This window comes from Schistocerca piceifrons, chromosome 11, assembly GCF_021461385.2.
Source record: "Schistocerca piceifrons isolate TAMUIC-IGC-003096 chromosome 11, iqSchPice1.1, whole genome shotgun sequence".
NCBI classification, from domain to species: Eukaryota; Metazoa; Arthropoda; class Insecta; order Orthoptera; family Acrididae; genus Schistocerca; species Schistocerca piceifrons.
In genome coordinates, this window is record NC_060148.1 from 134776768 (window position 1) to 134798822 (window position 22055).

General features: G+C 46.6%; 1 protein-coding gene across 1 annotated transcript in view; it reads left to right on the forward strand.

The window, feature by feature from the left end:
- The first annotated feature begins 2477 nt into the window (after positions 1-2477).
- The window catches only part of LOC124720336, a 172598-nt gene continuing 153020 nt past the window's right edge, over positions 2478-22055 (forward strand). Inside the window, exon 1 of the mRNA XM_047245653.1 lies at positions 2478-2667. Within this exon, the coding sequence (XP_047101609.1) occupies positions 2590-2667 (78 nt within the window). The 5' untranslated portion in view covers positions 2478-2589. The remainder of the gene's footprint in view (positions 2668-22055) is intronic.

Below are 22055 nucleotides of genomic sequence, written 5' to 3' on the forward strand. Positions count from 1 at the left end.
GTTATTACCCACTCAGACATTCCAACCCTCACATACATAAATCAAGTATGATTCGTTTATTTCCGCACACACAAGCAGGAGCTTTTCGTAAACAATATCTGAGTCCTATACTCATCTCTTTTCAGACCAATAATCTCCAGTCACAGGTAGGTGACCTCGCTCTGTTTTCGACCTTAAAATCGTTAATCACTCATTACGAAAAGTGAAGGGTGTAATTCTCTCCTTCCACTCTGAATCTGTTACCATGTCTATGCCCGTCTACCCATGAATTTGTTTCTCAACGCCTCTGTATAAAAACGTATAATGATGTAAATCTGTTGTTTCTCTTAATTTACTGGTTATAAACTGCAGATTAAAGCTAAAGAAATTGAAAAAGGTAGGAAATTAAGGAGATGGGACTTTGATAAGTTGAAAGAACTAGAAATTATTGAGAATTTTAGTGAGAACAATCGGCATCGATTGACTGAAACAAGGGAAAGGAGTACAGTAGACAACGATTGGGTAGCTCTGAGAGATAGTGAAGGCAGCAGAGGATCATATAGATAAACAGAAAAGGGTTAGGAGAAATCCTTAGATATTATGGGATATAATGAATTTCATTGACGAAAGGAGAAAATATTACAATGGAGCAAATGAGGCATGTGGAAAGGACTACAAACATCTAAAAAATGAGACTGACTGCAAGTGCAAAATGGCTAACCATGGATGGCTAAAGGACAAATGTAAGTATATAGACCCATATATAACTAGGGGAAAGATAGACACCGCCTACAGGAAAACTGTAGAGATATTTGGAGAAAAGAAGAGGGGTGGTATTGATATCAAAAGCTCAGATGGAAAACCAGTAATAAGCAAAGAAGAGAAAGCTGAAATTTGGAAGGAGTATAGAGAGTCTTTGCAGGGAAATTAGCTTGAAAGATGTAAATGAAGGTCAGATAGAAGATACGATACCGCGAGAAGAATTTGACAATGATCCATACGGAATTTCCTCAGAGCTACTGATACTTCTGGGAAAGCCAGCCATGACAAAAGCCAAACTCTTCCATCTGGTGTGCAAGATGCATGAGATAGGCGAAATACCCCCAGACTTCAAGGAGACCACAAAGAACATTAATGGCTGCAAATTTTCAAGTCAGTGATCGGTTCAGCTGGACTAAAAGGCCCAGTCTGCTCTGTGTAAACACAGACCGCACCATCATGGAGCCGCCGCCAGCTAGCACAGTGTCTTGTTGACGGTCTATGGCTTTATGGGCTCTGCGCCACACTCAGGACTTACCATCAGCTCTTACCAATAGAAATCCGTACTCATGTGGCCAGGATATGGTTTTCCAGTCGTCTAGGCTTCAGCCGGTCTGGTCAGGAACCCAGGAGAGGCGCTGCAGGCGACGTCGTGCTGTTGGCAAAGGCAGTCTGACCGGCCGTCTGCTGCCACAGCCCATTAACACCGAATTTCGCCTCGCCGTCCTAACAGATGCGTTCGCCGTACGTGAAACACTGATTTCTGTGGTTATTTCAGGCACTGTGGCTTGTCTGTCAGCACTGACAACTGTACACAAACGCGGCTGCTCTCGGTCGTTAGGTGAAGGCCTTCGGCCACTGCGTCCTCCGTGCTGAGAGGTAGTGTCCGAAATTTGGTATTCTCGGGACACTTTAGACGCTATGGGTGTTGGGATATTGAATTCCCTAATGATTTCGGTACGTGGGTTGTCACATGTGTCTAGCTGCAACTACCATCTGCCGTCAGGGTCCGTTAATTTCCCGCGTGCAGTTATAATCACATCGGAATCCTTTTCACACGAATGAGTACAAATGACAGCTGCGGCAGCTGTACCTCGTGTATGCGATCCTATCGACATCTGTTTATCTGCATCCCGCTATACCATCACTTCTGTCACCTCTTAATCAGTAGATCATGACAAAATTTTAAATTTTTATATACGGCGAATATTTGTGCGAAATATTGAAAATGAAATTTTTGTTGCCACTGGAGTCCGCTATGTAGAGAACCTGAAAGTGGTACAGTGTTCTGGGATAGCGGTATAATAATGTATGCAATTGTAATCGTAATCATAAAAATAAAAATTTTTCCTAAAGTAAATGTCTGATACCACAGTACCAGTTTTACAGGCTTGTGTGTCGATAGTAATGCTTGTGGAGTCAAAGCATTCATCTGACCTGACAAGGAAGAGTAGTAGACAATTCAAACTTCCGAAATTAGAAAAAAAAAGAGAGAAGGTCGTAGGGAAATGAAATGAGGAATTCCATTTCGCTAGCAAACCACGCTAACCTGGCAGCGGCGAATTATACTCCAACAGCTGACACAAGCTGCAAAACAGGAAGAGCAGAAGGACAGGGTCGCACAGATATGATGGACGAGGAGTGGGGGAGAGATGGTATCGGCGGTGGACAAGCGCACAGTTCACAGGGACCGCTTTGTAGCATCTGGCGGCGCAATTACAAAAGAGCAGGACAGCCGGGGGCGACAGACAGTGCCGGGTCGCAGGACTGCGACCGGGACAGCGCAGAACGGAGGTGGAGGCGGAGGCAGAGGCAGGCGTAGAGAGGTAGAGAGACGCGCCGGCTCCAAGCATGGGGCCCGGAGCGCTGCTGATGTTGGCGGCGGCGGCGGCGGTGGCGGGCATCACCAGCGCCAACATCGCCCTCGCCGTGAGTACCCGCCCTGCTTCTTCTCTGCGTCAGCCGCTCAAACGACGGCATTTTTCCCCGTGGAATCTCACACGACCTCCCCCTCTTATGGCTCATCATTGCAGTTCTACGTGACTACCACTACTGGAGCTTTTCCAAACTGTGTTCGGTCCCACATGCAGGTGGGAGGAGTTTGGGGATGCACCCTCCCCCTACATCGCTCCCCCCCCCCCCCCCCGAAAAAGTTTGGGCTTAAACTGAGTACAATGAAAAGCCGAAGAAACTGATACACCTGCCTAATACCGAGCAGGGCTCCTGCTAATGAGTGCCAGTGAATCCATCAGTGCAACCTTAGTAAATAAAGAGACGACATCAAAACTCACTAATAAGTCAGAATTGTGGAGTTGGAGCGACTTCAGTGGCACTCATTAGCAGAAGGTTCAAAGCCGACATAACAGCATTATTTCATCATTGCCTGTCCTCAACTTATTTCTTATTCAATAATGAATATTTTGAACAAGTTGACGGTGTTGTCATGGGCAGTCCTTTGTCCCCCCTGGTAGCAAACCTTTTTATGGAGGACTTTGAGGAGAAGGCACTCGAGTCGACTGAATTTAAACCGAAAGTCTTCTGGCGTTACGTGGATGACACATTTGTAGTTTGGCCCCATGGAGAAGAAAAACTGGCAGGATTCTTAAAACATCTGAATTCCATTCACAAGAATATTCAGTTTACCATGGAGGTCGAAAAAGAGATAGATGTCTGCCGTTTCTGGATGTCCTTGTCAATCGTAGAGCCGATGGATCTTTGGGGCACTCCGTCTACCGGAAGCCCACACACACAGATCTGTATTTGCAGGCGACAAGCTGCAACCACCCTGCACAAACCATGGGTTTGCTGCGTACTCTGGTGCACCGGGCACACGTGGTATCTGATAAGGACAGCCTTCCCAAAGAATTGGAACATTTGCAATCCGTCTTCAGGGCGAATGGATATTCTACACGCCAAATCCGCACAGCTGTAACAAAGAAGAAATGTAAAGAGAAACAAGAAGAAGAAGACAAAGAAGTGGTCATGTCCAGGGCGTTTCTTCCGTATGTGGGTAACCTCTCCTCTAAAATAGGAAGCATTTTAAAGAAGCATTGTGTTAAAGTGATCTTCCGACCACCTATGAAAATATCGGCTTTGCTTGGCTCTGTGAAGGACGATATGGGTCTGAGGAAGGCGGGTATTTATGAGATCCCCTGTCAATGTGGCAAATCCTACATTGGCCAAACTACTCGCACAGTACGGGAAAGATGCGTGGAGCATGAGCGCCACACACGTCTACTACAGGCCAACAAATCAGCCATAGCAGAACACTGTATTTCGACGGGACACTCCATGGATTATTGTGGAACAAACAATTTTAGCGACAACTAGATCTTTTTGGGAATCCATTATCAAGGAGTCCGTGGAGATACGATTGGCGGATCTTATTAATCTAGACGGCAGCTTTCAGATGGATAAAGCATGGGGTCCTGTAATTTCTTTAATCGCTTCACAGAGACATGGGTCTGCATCTAGTACGACGGCTGACGAAAATTGATTTTATACTTTCGACTACCGCGCCTCAGCTGCGCGAAGGCGCTTTACGACAGATAGCGCAAATGTAGGTACACCACTACGCATGCGCGGCCCGCTTCTGCTGCAGAGCGCGCCATATTAAATAGGGGGCGCGGCATTAGCCTTCTCCACTGCGCAGACGCCGCCGCGCCAATTTTCGGTATATATAGAACGACGCGCACCAGTAATCTTTCCTACCTCTCCTATGTATTTTCCATCCCCGATGATCCCCAGTTCGATTACTCCCTCTTCCCGGATATCCGCGATCGAACTGACACCTCTTCCCCTCCCCTCGCTCCTGGTTTCCAGTGCTTGGACAACATTGCACACACGGAACTCAATGCCCCTATCACTACACAGGATCTCATTGCTACACTCCGCACAAAACGCAACACCGCTCCTGGTCACGATCGTGTCACCTACCATCACCTTCGTGAAGCTCCTGTCCCTTTCCTCTCCACCCTGGCCAGGCTCTACAATGTAGTCCAGTCCACCGGTTACTACCCCGACCTGTGGAAAACCTCCCGTATCCTCATGTTCCTTAAACCCGGCAAACCACCGTCCGAGGTCTCCTCCTACCGCCCCATCAGCCTTACCTCGGTCTTCAGCAAGGTCCTGGAATCTATCCTCACCCGCCGCATACATCAGCATCTCCGCCAGCACCGCCTCCTTCCTGTCACCCAGTGTGGCTTTCGGCCGTCCTTCTCTTCCGACGACCTTCTCCTTCACCTCACTCATCTCCTTTCCGAACAGCTTAATTCCCGTCGCTCCGCAATCTTCCTCTCCCTGGACCTCGAACGTGCCTATGACCGCGTATGGCATTCCGGTCTCCTCTTCAAGCTCCAAACCTTCGCCCTTCCCATTAACTCCGTCCGTCTGATCGGCTCCTTTCTCCCCCGCCGTCCTTCCTATGTCACCGTCCGTAACTCAGATTCCAACACCTTTTTCCTCTCTGCCGGTGTGCCCCAAGGCTCCGTCCTCTACCCCCTTCTGTACCTTTTGTACACGGCGGACATGCCGCCGCCGTCAGCCCCCGTCCACCTTCTCCAGTTTGCCGATGACACCGCCTTCCTTGCCCTTGCCCCCACCCTACAGCGCTCCCAACACCTTCTCCAATCCCATCTTGACTGGTTCACTGCTTGGTGCAACCAGTGGTTGCTCAAGGTCAATCCCTCCAAAACCCAGGCGATCATTGTAGGCAAAACCACCCCTTCCTTCCGCCTCCTTGATTTCTACATCACCATCTATGGCCGTCCTATCGCCCTCACTCCCACCCTTAAGTACCTTGGCGTCACCCTCGACCGTCGCCTCTCCTGGACTCCCCACCTCCGGACAATCCAAGCCAAGGCACACTCCCGACTCAGTCTCCTCAAGCTCCTCTCCGGCCGTACGTGGGGTCTGGACCCCTCCACCATCCTCCACACCTATAAATCCCTCATCCGCCCTATCCTTTGTTATGCCCATCCGGCTTGGATCTCCGCCCCCCTCCCTTTTATAAATCCCTCCAAATCCTTGAACGCCATGCTCTCCACCTCGCCTATCGCATCCGTCTCCCCTCCCCCACACGGATCCTGTATGGTCTCATCCCCTTCCCTCACCTCCTCCTTTTCCTTGAAAGGATACGGATCCTGTACACCTTACATAAACTCGACCCTCCTCACCCGCTCGTCTCCCCGATCCTCACCCACCCCCGCCCGCTGGCACGCCTGTATTCCCATGTCCCACCCGGTCTCCATCTCTCAACCCTCCTTACCCTCTCCCAAGGTGGCTTCCGCCAGCTCCCCCTCCCTGATGATGTCCTCCTCCCCTCCATCTACCCCTTCTATCAACTTTGACCCTGCCCCACCCCCCACTTCCGGTGTCCTTTCCTTTAGGCACCCTCCCTCCCTCCCTTCTCTTCCCTTCCCTTCCCTTCTCTTTCCTTTTCCCCCGTCCCCTCCTTCCACCCCTCTTCCCCCGGGCTTCCCCTCCCCCATCCTCCCTCCCCCCTTTCTCCCCTGCCCGTGGCATCTCTGCTCTCCCCTCTCCTACTCCCCTTCCTCCTCCTCCTCTCTTGGCAAGTCCCCGGACTCGCACACGCATAGTGAACATTCGCGCGCCGGAGATCATCGCCATCAGTGTCTAGTGTGTGTGCTTCGTTTTGTGTTTCGTGCAGTTACAACTCAACTGTTCACATGTGCCGTCGCCGTTCTCCGTGTTTTGTGCGCCGTGTCAACAAGTGTCCGTGTTTTTATCGTCCAACGTGAACGGCTTCTTGTTTATTGTTTTTTGTATCTACCTTCTTTGCCCGCCATTTTTTTGTATTGTCTGTGTCCCCTATATCATATTATTGTACCCCATAAGGCTGAAGAGCAGCGTATTAAGCTGCTGCCAGCCCGCCTTGTATGAGGTGATTAAAATTACAATAAAGGAAAAAAAAACCAGTAATCTTCAGTCTCGTACTCACCTGAAGATGGCTGCATGTTTGTTAACCGAAATATCGTGCCAAGATAACGTGATCCGGCTGCAAGCTGGAAATATGATGGACCAATCGATACGCCGGGAAAACTTCAAGAAGACAAATTTATTTAACGAGTTGTAAAGATGCCTCTCTTCGAAAGCCGACAAAAAAGTCGTTTTCAAGTAAATATATCTGAAATTCTAAGTCACAGCGATCGGCGTTTGATCACTCATTATTCCTAAGCATAACACTGGACAGAATTCCTTGTCCATCATTTCGATATAACAAACAAATAAACAAGACTACCCCCCCCCCCAAGATCTTATTTCGTGTTTTTGCTGTCCTGTCTAGATAGGCTACATCAAATAATTAAATGACAATCTTACTAGGGAAGGTAAGACCTAAATAAGGGATAAGGCTAGATAAATTAATAGTAAACGTCGAAGGTGCCGACTCATGTAAGTGGTAACGCGCACTAACCAGCCCCGGAAAAATTGTATAAAAAGGCACAGCGAAGAGAGTACTAAACACTGCTGTAAATTAAATAAATATTCATCTAGTTTGTGCTATTAACACGTTCATGGACCATTTAATGCGAATGAAAACAGAAAGTCGATTCTTGTTGACCTGACCGATCCATTGAAAGGTTTAATCGAGACTGTATTTATATTATAACGTAAAAAGTCACCGTAGGTAAAATTAGCTTTCCAATTTGGGCACCTCCCCGGAAAAATAGTTTTGCGTGCAAACCTCCCTGTGGTCTGCAAAACTGGCGCTAAGCACTCTGGGACTTAACATCTGAGGTTATCAGTCCCCTAGACTTAGAACTACGTAAACTTAACTAACCTGAGGACATCACACACATCGATGTCCGAGGCAGGATTCGAACCTGCGACCGTAGCAGCCGCGTGGTTCTGTGTTTTGCACTTACAAAAAAATGATTGGGGTATCATACACGTCATGGAATCACTTGTTCATCCGTGCAGGCCGGTCAAAAACAGGTAACCCTTAATTGCTGCAATCGGAAGTGTGACCGGTACCAGACACGGCATTAAATAAGAGAAGAAGGGGTGAGATCGATTGAGAACTATACTATGGACGCGAGTCGGCGTCGGTCTGAGGTGCCTGTTTGTCTGCCTCCTTAGGGAAGCACTTCACATTGTAATAAAGATTTTCATCAGCATTGCGTAACTCCCGAATGTTCCACTGCCATAATGCACCAACATTTCCAAATCCGAAAGGGAGTCGTTTCGTCAGTGCCTCTCATCGTAACAGCGACGGGATTCCGTAGAGAAGCTAGAATGAGATATCCGTAAAGACGGCAAATGGTATTCAAGTGTAGTCGAACTGAGCACAGCCATTTCGACTGCACGTGAGCAAATGTTAAGCTGACTGCTACAGAAACGTGGACGGAGTATAATGGGTCGTATGTTTCCGTTCGTTCCTGAGATAGGTTCGTTTACTAAAAATTTAGGAGACTGAGCCATATTAGTTGAAGCTGAACATTTGTCTTTCTTTCAGTTGCTCGAACCTATGTCAAAGACTCACACAGTAAACAATTACTAAAAAAACTAAACTCAGTCCGAACAGGCCGTGGAATGCCCAACGACACCGACCGGCCGCCGTGTCATCCTCAGACTACAGGCGTCACTCGATGCGGATATGGAGGGGCATGTGGTCAGCACACCGCTCTCCCGGCCGTACGTCAGTTTACGAGACCGGAGCCACTACTTCTAAATCAAGTAGCTCCTCAGTTTTTGCCGCACAAGGGCTGAATGCATTCCGCTTGCCAATAACGTTAGGCAGACCGGATGGTCACCCATCCTAGTGCTATTCCAGCTCGACAGCGCTTAACTTCGATGATCTGACGGGAACAGGTGTTACCACTGCGGCAATGTGGTTGGCTATAAAATTTCTAGGACGAAATGAAAAGCACTTCTTCCAAATTTTGTGTTCTTTTCTGAATATCGGTTGTGGTATTACACGTCACGCATTTTACTCGGTCGACTTCGCCTATTCGCTTGCGTAAGTTGCAATCCTCTCTCTGGTGCGAGAGGGCTCCAGACCGCAGCGTACAAGATGGCGGTGTGTAACATAACTACGACAGTGCGTGAGGAACAGCGTGCTGTAATCGAGTTTCGGAGTCGAACAGTTGGTCCACACACGGAGCACCCTCTCCTCCAGCATGACGAAGACAGACCACACACGAGGGATCAGCGACGTCTGCAATAGTCCGGCGCCTCGGGCTCTCTATCATCCACCACCCTCCACACCGCCCCGAAACGGCCCCATCCGGCTCTCATGCGTTTCCCAAAGTTACGCCGATCTGACGAAAGCCGTGGGACTCCCAACAACGCCGAATCGGACCTCTTTTTGCTCGGCGTAGTGCAGAAACCCGGCCTGGTGTGGACTCAAGTCGCTGGAAGCCCCTGTAGAAAAATTGAGCAACGCTGCCTCTATAGCCGTACTTAAACGCGAAAATGTTCCATTGCGAGATTCCGTGCACAAACTGCCCTCTAGACTATATCCCATAAAAGTTTGATGGATTCATGTGGGAGGATCTGGGTGGCCAAATCATTCGCTCGAATTGTCCAGAATTTTCTTCACGTAAATGGCAAATAAGAGTGGCCTTGTGACATTGCGTATTGCCATCCTTAAAAGTCCCGTTATTGTCAGAGAATATGAAGTCGAAGAATGGCTGAAAATGGTCTCCAAGTAGCAGAACGCAGCCATTCCCAGTTAATGATCGGTTCACTTGGATCATAGGACCAAGTCCATTCCATGTAACGACATGCCACACCATTATGGAGCCACTATCAGCCCTGTATGTGTTCGAGTAGGTACGGATCACGCACATTTACTGGCCAAGACGTCAATATGAGTTCACTGTAATGCCCTTCAAACTACTGTACCACAATTATGACCCTTGAAACACGGACAGTTGTCCTGCTGAAAGATGCCGTCGCCGTAGGGGCAGACTTCAAGCATGAAGCGATGCAGGTGGTCCGCAACAGTGTTCACGTAGTTGGCTGCCACCATGACGCCTTTGGTTACCACCACGGAGCCGGCCGGAGTGGCCATGCGGTTCTAGGCGCTGCAGTCTGGAACCGAGCGACCGCTACGGTCGCAGGTTCGAATCCTGCCTCGGGCGTGGATGTGTGTAATGTCCTGATGTTAGTTAGGTTTAATTAGTTCTCAGTTCTAGGCGACTGATGACCACAGAACTTAAGTCGCCTAGTGCTCATAGCCATTTTGAACCACCACGGATCCCACAGAAGCCCAACTGAATGTACCCGATGGCACAGTTCTGTCCTCACTGGTCTGCATCTGTGGCGCGGTTTCGTCCCGCCACTCGCCTGGATGACGGCATGTAAGGACCCATTCATCGACCTGGTCTGACAAGAAATGCTGTTCAGTCGGCAGGTGACACGATTCTATCGATCCGCAGCGAAAACTCAGTGCTGCTGTGCCCACTTTAGTCGTAACTGACGACGTCGTTGGGTCAACACAGCAACACGTTGGGGTCGTGTGATGTGGAGCTGCATGTTCAGCAGTGGCCTCTGAAGTGCGCCCCGAGACACTTGTACCGGGACCGGCGCTGTACTCTGTCGTCAGAACTGCCACAGATCGCGGCCTATCCTGGATCACACAGTGGGGAATCCTCCGACCCCTACGTTCTGTGATTAGACGTGGTCGTCCGATACCATACAGCCTGTCCGTTATTCTACCAGCCCTCAACTACTTCCCATAGGTGCTCACGACATTGGTACGCAAACAGGGGACCAGCTTGACCATCTTCGTTGTTTCACAGGTTCTCGTTTAAAGCCACAGCGCCACAACAATGCGCCCTTTGTTCAAGTCGCTTATATCAATGGATCTCGGCATTTGTCGCCCGATCTGCGGTATAATGACTGCCATTTCGTGTCTCTTCCGTTTACATTCTGTCCTTACTGCGTCACCCGCCCGCAGCCCCACCAGGAGGCGTTCAGTCTCGCGCTGGCCAGTGGTCATGACATTTTTGATTCGTCAGTGTAGGTCTTCCCACAGTGTTGGACTCAGGCGCTAATGACTGTAGCAGTTTTGCGCCCTAAAACCAAGCCAAAACAAAACAAACAGTGCTGGACTGAGCCCATCATAGATACGGGGCAGCGAAACCAAATGAAGGCCCCGGCCTGCTTGGAAATGGATGTATTTCTGGTGCGCATTTTCTAAAAAATTAATAAGACAGATACAATGGCTGACAAAAAAGTCAAGTACTTATATTGTGTGTTATACGCTCTAGTAGCTGGAATATACATACTTAAACACACAACTGAGAAAGATAGCATTTGAAACGGGATACAGCACAGCAACTATATTGTAGAGTGCAAAGCAATAAAAAAGACAACAATAAGACAATTAGCTTCCATTTTATATGTCTGGAAACAAATCTTGTATAATTATATCATTCAGTTATGTAATCTTAGTTTAAAATATAAGTTTTTGATAATTTTGTTATGGTGCATTCACTGAAGCACCAAAGAAACTGGTATAGGCATGTGTATTCAAATACAGAGATACGTAAACAGGCAGAATACGGCGCTGCGGTCGGCAACTCCTATATTAGACAAGTGTCTGGCGCAGTTGTTAGATCGGTGACTGGTGCTACAGTGGCAGGTTATCAAGGTTTAAGTGTGCTTGAACGAGGTTTTGTAGTCGGCGCTCAAGCGATCAGACACAGCATCTCCGAGTTAGCGATGAAGTTGAGATTTTCGCGGACGACCACTTCACGACTGTATCGTGAGAATCAGGAAGCCAGTAAAACATCAAATCACCGACGTCACTACGGCCTGAAAAAGATCCTGCAAGAACAGGTCCAACGACGACAACAGAGAACCATTCAACCTGACAGAAGTACAACTGTTCTGCAAATTGCTGCAAGTTTCAGTGCTGGGCCGTCAACGAGTATGAGCATGGGATCGATTCAGCGAAACGTCATCGATATGGGCTTTCGGAGCCGAAGGCCCACTCGTGTGCCCTTGATGACTGCACGACACAAAGCTTTACGCCTCGCCTGGACCCGCCAACGCGGACACTGGACTGTTGTTGACTGGAAACCTGTTGCCCGGTCGGACGAGTCTCGTTTCAAACTGCATCGAGCGGGTAGACGAGTACGGGAATGCAGACAATCTCATGAATCCATGGACTCTGCATGCCAGCAGGGGACACAATTCAGTGCGCAACGTCCACGTCTCCAGACAGATTTCCTGGAGTGCTCTCCTTACATCGCCTAACTTATACACAGAAGCGCCACAGAGACTGGTTTAGTCATGCGTATTCAAATACAGAGATATGTAAACAAGCAGAAAACGCACTGCGGTCGGCATCTCCTATGTAAGACATGTGTCTGGCGTGGTTGTTAGATCACTTACTGCTGCTGCTATGTAAGGCTATCAAGGTTTAAGTGAATTTGAGTGTGACGTTAATAGTCGGCGCACGGGCGATGGGACGCAGAATTTCCGAGGTAGCGATGAAGTGGGGATTTTCCCGTACAACCATTTCACGAGTGTACCGTGAATATCAGGAATCCGGTAAAACATCAAATCTCCGACATCGCCGCGGCCGGAAAAAGATCCTGCAAGAACGGGACCAACGACGACTGAAGAGAATCGTTCAACGTGACAGAGGGGCGATCCTTCCGTAAGTTCCTTCGGGTTTCAATGGTGGGCCATCAACAAGTGTCAACGTGCGAATCTTTCAACGAAACATCACCCATATGGGCGTTCGCAGCTCAAAACTCACTCGTGTACCCTTGATGACTGCGCAACACCAAGTTTTACGCCTCGCCTGGGCCCATCAACACCGACATTGGACTGTTGATGACTGGAATCATGTCGCCTGGTCGGACGAGTCTCATTTCAAATTGTATCGAGCGCATGGACGTATGGAGACACCCTCATGAATCCAGGGACCCTCCACGTTAGCAGAGGACTGTTCAAGCTATTGAAGACTCTTTAGTGGTGTGGGGCGTGTGCAGTTGGAGTGATATGAGACCCCTGATACGTCAAGATACGACTCTGACAGGTGTCACGTACGTAAGCATCCTGTCTGACCACCTGCATCCTTTCATGCCCATTGTGCATTCCGACGGAGTTGCGTAATTCCAGCAGGACAATGCGACACGCTATATGTCCAGAATTGCCGCAGAGTGGCTCCAGGAGCACTCTTCTGAGTTTAAAAGCCTCGGTTGGAAATTTGTGGTAAGGTCTTATGGGACCAAACTGCTTAGTTCAACGGTCCCAAACTTACACACTACTTAATCTAACTTAAACTAACATACGCTAAGGATGACACACACACACCCATGCCCAAGGGAGGACTCGAACCTCCAATGGGGTAAGCAGTTCGGACCGTGAGAAGGTGCCCCTGACCACGCGGCTACCCCGCGCGGCCTTCCGGTGACCACAAAACTCCCAGGACATGAACATCACTGAGAGTATTTGGAATGCGTTGCAACGTGCTGTTCATAACAGATCTCCACTCCGCTCGTACTCTTACGGATTTACGGACAGCCGTGCATGATTCATGGTGTCAGTTCCCTCTAGCACTACTTCAGACATTAATGGAGTCGATGCCACGTCGTGTTACGGCGATTCTTCGTGCTCGTGAGGGCCCTACACGATGTTAGGCGGATGCTGCAATTTCTTTGGGTCATCGGTTTATTTTGGCCCCTTTATTTCACTGAAATTCTGAATAACGTCATTGTCTTCTGTTTCATATGAAACTTTTCTTTCGATTGATGAAATGGTCAGATTCGCTAGTCGTTCTTGATTCAACGTAGAGCGAAGTCATGAAGTACTGGGTTATTAGTGACGTACAGGGAAAAGAGTCAGGGAAATCTCTTCATACAGACATAGCGTCATCGGAAGCTTCTAGAACGAATTTTGCTTCCGAAAGTTTAGAAAATTTGCCTAATTTCCTTCACGGTCGTATATTGATGTGACAGTCTTGTACTGTATAGATCGGTCTACGCATTCAAACACTGATCGACGAACTACTTACTGATCGCCAATCTAAAGCCATGAGCTAGTTGAGCCGGTATTGTTTAATTTAGGCTCCTATTTCCTCACCGTCGAAGTTAATGTCCATATCATTGCAATTTTTAGTGTCAACCGTAGTTCATGTCATAACTAAAATCTCAATCAGGACTTTTAATTAAGCGACTCCTTGATTGAAAGTCATTTTTGGAGACTGTAGATATTATTGGGCTAAATTTAGTTCCTTCAGTGTAGTGTGCCAAAAGTTGATGCACTCGTAAATCAGAAAGGTGAAATCTCATAGAGCTGGGAGGATCGTGCATGCTCGAGATTTAGCACCAAGGTTTGCCTTGCACGAATCTTTCATGTCTTACAGAATACTCTCAATTGTTTCGACGTTTTCGTTTACGACTTAAACTGCATTGTAATCAGCACACAGTCATTTTCCCGTTTTTTCTACAAGTAATTCCCATGTACATGTAAAAGACGAGAAGGGTTGATATAACTTTTCTACAGTTCCAAACCAGACGACGCTGGAGGGAACACAAGAGAATGCATCAACTCCACAAAGATTCAAGGAATGATTTGCGTTCGGACTGAACTGAACTTTCGGACTAACTTTTAGAATTTTTCTTCTTGTACTCCTCCATGTATACCTGATATTAATGCGATATTCTCATAATCTTGAGCCCTGCACGAAGCATTATCCATCACATGTTTTTCCAGCTGCAGTTGAGTATCTTTCCATATATCTCTGCAGTACTGTCTGACGTAAAGATACCTGAGGAGAGACATCAAACTTCCACTATGCTGTCTTGTATAGTAACGGTACTTACAGTCCAGCTGAGTATATAGTACAGGCATCAATATACGTTTCATGTAGAACAACTGCGTCTAGCTGACAACTGTTTATCTACCAGGAACTATTGGTACAACAGTTGTAAGCAGTACTGGATGTGTTGGGAAAGTATCAGAGCTCGAGGTGTTGAAAGAAAGCACTGATTCTCAAACGGTAATAGGCACTGAATTCGGAGGTAAGTTCAGCCGAAATCATTGAGCAGGACCTAATCCTGTTCCGAAATGATGTTGTTGTTGTTGTGGTCTTCAGTCCTGAGACTGGTTTGATGCAGCTCTCCATGCTATTCTATCCTGTGCAACCTTCTTCATCTCCCAGTACCTACTGCAACCTACATCCTTCTGATCTGCTTAGTGTATTCATCTCTTGGTCTCCCTCTACGATTTTCACCCTCCACGCTGCCCTCCAATACTAAATTGGTGATCCCTTGATGCCTCAGAACATGTCCTACCAACCGATTCCGTCTTCTGGTCAAGTTGTGCCACAAACTTCTCTTCTCCCCAATCCTATTCAATACTTCCTCATTAGTTATGTGATCTACCCATCTAATCTTCAGCATTCTTCTGTAGCACCACATTTAGAAAGCTTCTATTCTCTTCTTGTTCAAACTATTTATCGTCCATGTTTCACTCCCATACATGGCTACACACCATACAAATACTTTCAGAAATGACTTCCTGACACTTAAATCTATACTCGATGTTAACAAATTTCTCTTCTTCAGAAACGCTTTAGTTACCATTGCCAGTCTACATTTTATATCCTCTCTACTTCGACCATCATCAGTTATTTTGCTTCCCAAGTAGCAGAACTCCTTTACTACTTTGAGTGTCTCATTTCTTAATCTAATTCCGTCAGCATCACCCGACTTAATTCGACTACATTCCATTATCCTCGTTTTGCTGTTGTTGATGTTCATCTTATATCCTCCTTTCAAGACACTGGCCATTCAATTCAACTGCTCTTCCAAGTCCTTTGCTGTCTCTGACAGAATTACAATGTCATCGGCGAACCTCAAAGTTTTTATTTCTTCTCCATGGATTTTAATACCTACTCCGAATTTTTCTTTTGTTTCCTTTACTGCTTGCTCAATATACAGATTGAACAACATCGGGGAGAGGCTACAACCCTGTCTTACTCCCATCCCAACCACTGCTTCCCTTTCATGTCCCTCGACTCTTATAACTGTCATCTGGTTTCTGTACAAATTGTAAATAGGCTTTCGCTCCCTGTATTTTAGCCCTGCCACCTTTAGAATTCGAAAGAGAGTATTCCAGTCAACATTGTCAAAAGCTTTCTCTAAGTCTACAAATGCTAGAAACGTAGATTTGCCTTTCCTTAATCTTTTATTCTAAGATAAGTCGTAAGGTCAGTATTGCCTCACGTGTTCCAGTGTTTCTACGGAATCCAAACTGATCTTCCCCGAGGTTGGCTTCTACTAGTTTTTCCATTCGTTTGTAAAGAATTCGTGTTAGTATTTTGCAGCTGTGACTTATTAAACTGATAGTTCGGTAATTTTCACATCTGTCAACACCTTCTTTCTTTGGGATTGGGATTATTATATTCTTCTTGAAGTCTGAGGGTATTTCGCCTGTTTCATACATCTTGCTCACCAGATGGTAGAGTTTTGTCAGGACTGGCTCTCCCAAGGCCGTCAGCAGTTCCAATGGAATGTTGTCTACCCCAGGGGCCTTGTTTCGACTCAGGTCTTTCAGTGCTCTGTCAAACTCTTCACGCAGTATCGTATCTCACATTTCATCTTCATCTACATCCTCTTCCATTTCCATAATATTCTCCTCAAGTACATCACCCTTGTATAGACCCTCTATATACTCCTTCCACCTTTCTGCTTTCCCTTCTTTGCTTAGAACTGGGTTTCCATCTGAGCTCTTGATATTCATACAAGTCGTTCTCTTATCTCCAAAGGTCTCTTTAATTTTCCTGTAGGCAGTATCTATCTTACCTCTAGTGAGATAACCCTCTACATCCTTACATTTGTCCTCTAGCCATCCCTGCTTAGCCATTTTGCACTTCCTGTCGATCTCATTTTTGATACGTTTGTATTCCTTTTTGCCTGCTTCATTTAATGCATTTTTATATTTTCTCCTTTCATCAATTAAATTCAATATTTCTTCTGTTACCCAAGGATTTCTACTAGCCCTCGCCTTTTTACCTACTTGATCCTCTGCTGCCTTCACTACTTCATCCCTCTAAGCTACCCATTCTTCTTCTACTGTATTTCTTTCCGCCATTCCTGTCAATTGTTCCCTTATGCTCTCCCTGAATCTCTGTACAACCTCTGGTTCTTTCAGTTTATCCAGGTCCCATCTCATTAAATTCCCACCTTTTTGCAGTTTCTTCAGTTTTAATCTACAGGTCATAACCAATAGATTGTGGTCAGAGTCCACATCTGCCCCTGGAAATGTCTTACAATTTAAAACCTGGTTCCCAAATCTCTGTCTTACCATTATATAATCTATCTGATACCTTTTAGTATCTCCAGGGTTCTTCCATGTATACAACCTCCTTTCATGATTCTTAAACCAAGTGTTAGCTATGATGATGTTGTGCTCTGTGCAAAATTCTACCAGGCGGCTTCCTCTTTCATTTCTTAGCCCCAATCCATATTCACCTACTATGTTTCCTTCTCTTCTTTTTCCTACACTCGAATTCCAATCACCCATGACTATTAAATTTTCGTCTCCCTTCACTATCTGAATAATTTCTTTTATTTCATCATACATTTCTTCAATTTCTTCGTCATCTGCAGAGCTAGTTGGCATATAAACTTGTACTACTGTAGTAGGTGTGGGCTTCGTATCTATCTTGGCCACAATAATGCGTTCACTATGCTGTTTGTAGTAGCTTACCCGCATTCCTATTTTCCTATTCATTATTAAACCTACTCCTGCATTACCCCTATTTGATTTTGTGTTTATAACCCTGTAGTCACCTGACCAGAAGTCTTGTTCCTCCTGCCACCGAACTTCACTAATTCCCATTATATCTAACTTTAACCTATCCATTTCCCTTTTTAAATTTTCTAACCTACCAGCCCGATTAAGGGATCTGACATTCCACACTCCGATCCGTAGAATGCCAGTTTTCTTTCTCCTGATAACGACATCCTCTTGAGTAGTCCCCGCCCGGAGATCCGAATGGGGGACTATTTTACCTCCGGAGTGTTTTACCCAAGAGGACGCCATCATCATTTAACCATACAGTAAAGCTGCATGCCCTCGTGAAAAATTACCGCCGTAGTTTCCCCTTGCTTTCAGCTGTTCGCAGTACCAGCATAGCCAGGCCGTTTTGGTTAGTGTTACAAGGCCAGATCAGTCAATCATCCAGACTGTTGCCCCTGCAACTACTGAAAAGGCTGCTGCCCCTCTTCAGGAACCACACGTTTGTCTGGCCTCTCAACAGATACCCCTCTGTTGTGGTTGCACCTACGGTACGACTATCTGTATTGCTGAGGCACGAAAGCCTCCCCACCAACGGCAAGGTCCATGGTTCATGGGGGGGTCCGAAATGATAGGATAAATATATTTGGTGACAGCGTATTTTTGCTGTTAAGAGAGCACTGAAGAGCCAAATAAATTGGTTTACTTGCCAAATGTCGTGTAGGGCCCCCGCAAGCACGCAGAAGTGCTGCAACACGACGTGGCATCGAATCGACTGATGTCTGAAGTAGTGGTCGAGGGGACTGACACCATGAATCCTGCAGCTCTGTCCGTAAATCCGTAGGAATACGAGGGGGGTGGAGATCTCTTCTGAACATCATGGTGCAAGCCATCCCAGACATGCTCAATAATGTTCATGTCTGGGGAGTTTGGTGGCCAGCGGAAGTGTTTAAACTCGGAAGAGTGTTCCTGGAGCCACTCTGTAGCAATTCTGGACGTGTGGGGTGTTGCATTGTCCTGCGTGAATTGCCCAAGTCCGTCGGAAAGCACAATGGTCACGAATGGATCCAGGTGATCAGACACGATGCTTACGTTGTGTCATCTGTCAGAGTCGTATCTAGACGTATCAGGGGTCCCAAATCACTCCAGCTGCACACATCCCACACCATTACAGAGCATCCACAGCTTGAACAGTCCCCTGCTGACATGCAGCATCCATGGATTCATGGTCTACATACCCGTACAAGTCAGCAGCTCGATACAATTTGAAACGAGACTCGTCCAACCAGCCAACTATCATCAAAAGTCCCATGTCGGTGTTAATGGGCCGAGGCTAGTCGTAAAGCTTGGTGTTGTGCAGTAATCAAGGGTACACAAGGGGCGACTTCTGCTCCGAAAGCCCATATAGATGATGTTTCGTTGAATGGTTCACACGCAGACACTTGTTGATTGCCCAGCATTGAAATCTGCAGCAATCTGCGAAAGAGCTATACATCTGGCACGTTGAACACTTCTTCAGTAGTGATCAGTCCCGTTCTTGCAGGATCTTTTACGGGCGCATCCATGTCGGAGATTTGATATTGTACCGGATTCCTGATATTCACGGTACCCTCTTGAAATGGTCGTACGGGGAAATTCCCACTTCGTCGCTACCTTGAGATGCTGTGTCCCATCGCTCGCGCGCCGACTATAACACCACGTTCAAACTCACTTAAACCTTGATAACCTACCGTCGTAGCAGCAGAAATCGACCTAACAACTGCGCCAGACACTTTGTTGAGTCTTACTTAAGTAAATAAATTAGTGAAATCAAAGTGAAGTAGAAATTAGAATATAAATGAAAAACTTGGTTTAGTTTAGAGAGTTACATACTGCCAAACAGCGGGCAAAACAGCCGAACAGAAGAGACAATGACCGTGAAGTCAGCAAGTTCCACTTAAGCGGGCGCTGTCGATTCAGCCGTCAGGGCATCGCCCGACCGGCTCACGTGTTTCTCAGTTGTCGCATGTGAGCAAAGGCCCTCGCCTACATTCCAAGAGCCAATGACCGACGTTAACAAGATTCTTCGAGAAGCTTTTCGACGTGACAGAAGAGGCAATGGCCGTGAAGTCGTTCACCTCCAGTGAACTGAAGTGAATAAATACGCGAGATGCGGTGGGCCCGACAGACGGAGACGGAGACGAGGACGAAGACGGAGACGAGCGACGAAGAAGACGAAGAAGTGAAGAAGCGTAGCAGTTGTTTTAAGTCAGTTTCGGTGCTGAAGACCGTCATGCAAGAAGAGACTACATCATGCACAGACGCACCAAGTCCGACGCTGCAATGGAATAGGAAGCAGCAGGCTCGGCGCCAGAAGACAGAAGTTAAAAGGTATTTAAAGTCTGATCTTTACGCACCCGGGTGACTCGTGAGGACGGGAAGGAGACGGCCTCACATCAGCAGTCACCTGTGAGCTGGGATGAAGATCTGACAGCCGAAGACTGGCAAGCGGGAGTCCGTTGTTCGAGTCCGGGACACTGGCCTTCCCCCGCCGCGCCGCTCCGCTGGCCGACGCACAACACACGCGGCCGCTTATAGAAGAGAAACACTGGGACGCCACATTCAAGATATCATCATCCGATGCACGACTTCGCTCGCAATAATTAAACGGGCCACCTCGCATGCGCATCTCCGGTCAGCTGGGCGAGACGGCGACACGAGATACACACCGCTACGCGTAATCAGACGCCGCCGTCGCCGCTGCCGCAGCAGAAGGCTACGCAAACGACACAGCTGCCGCTCTCCGAACCTGAACATCCAGTAAGATACAGTTGTACGAAACTTTCAATAAAAGTTATCTTATGTAAAAATGCTGTTTCATTCTACCTCATACCCGAGCCAAGGAAGAACCCACCCTGCCAACATGTTGTTAAGAGAGAAAAATTGATTAATTTAATATTTTCACCCTGACAGAATGCTTTAGAATGCTCATCCTGGCAATTGACAGCATCAAAAGAGAAAACCCAGTTACATTTAGTAGCAGAAGTGCTACATTTAGTGTCACAACTGTTACATTTGGTGTCAGAGAAAAACCCTTGGCTCAATATGAGGTGTGAATGACAGTCACTGAAGGTCCACAGTTAGTATCGTTTAATGTGAGAAAGGATAGATGTTGCATAGACAGTCGTAATATTTTCCTTATTTAGAAGTGTATTTTCTCTCATAATATTAAGAGTTTGTCGAAAATTTTTAAACATCTTTTTAATTCAGTATAGTAAGACTGTGTAATTAATAGTTTGTAAAATGATGACACGAAATCGTACAAAGTCAGAGTCAGCACCACAAGCGGTTTCTACTATGGAAGCTATTCAGAGCTTAGTTAATCAAATAGCACAGCTTAAAAATGATAATAATGCATTATTTAAACAGTTGTGTGAGGTTAGGCAAACCAGTTCAATCCCTCCCACCCTAGATTCCTCAGCAGCAGCCTTGGTAACTCCTTTTTCAGGTAAACCTGGTGAAGACATAACAGCCTATTTGATGATTTAGTAGCAGCTGCAAAGTTAGGATCATGGTCAGATGAACAGCTCTTAGAAACGACAAGATTGCTAGGAGAGGCTAAAGCACACGTATTATACCATGAAGAATTACGGAATGCAACAGCATTTGAGGAATTGAAGAAAGGATTACTTAAACGTTTTCAAAAACAGAACAGCTGTAGATTTTATAGGGAGCAGTTAAACACTATCACTCAGAGGCAAAACGAGTCGTTAGAAAGCTTTGTAGATAGGATTAGAAAAGTTAATATTAACACGTATCAGTTGACAACTAGTGATGAAGCAAATAAATTTATTTTACAAGAGGCAGAAAATAGAGCTCTGGATACATTTTTACGTGGGTTGCCTCCTGAAACGTCCCGTCGTGTCAGGGCAGAGTTTCCTAAGAATTTAGCACAAGCTGTATCTGTGGCGACGGCTTTCGAAGAAATAGACATTGCCACCAGATACAAGGAGAAGCGAAATGTATTTTCTGCAGGAGTACGATGTTTTACGTGCGATCGACAGGGACATATAGCAAAAAATTGCAGACAACCTAAATGCATTAATTGTCAAAGATTAGGTCACACATTCAAGGAATGCAGGTCTAAGAAAGTTTTTGGAAATAGAAATCAGTTAAACTCAAACGGGAATGTCGGAGCCGCCGCCAGGCGTTCCCAATAAAATTTCATGCCATTAAGGCGAATGTGAAGGCGCAATGCTGGTTATCTGCTACCATACAGGATAAAGAGGCAAGGATACTGGTGGATACAGGCGCAAACGTATCAATAGTGAGTAATGAATGTGTTGGAGAAAAGAAATATGACCCTCCAAGGTAGAGATTGAGTGGAGTAGGAGGAGGTACAGTGAAGTCATTAGGATGAACATCATTGATTTTCTATATTCACGGTGTACAATTTCAAGAAGATGTAGAAGTGGTAACAAAGGTAACTGACGGGTACGACGCGAACCTAGGGTTGGATTTCCTGAATAAACATCACGCAAAAATCGACCTCAGACAGCAAACTGTAGAACTTAGCGAAATAGTGTTTCAGCTAGGTGACACCGCTGCAAAGG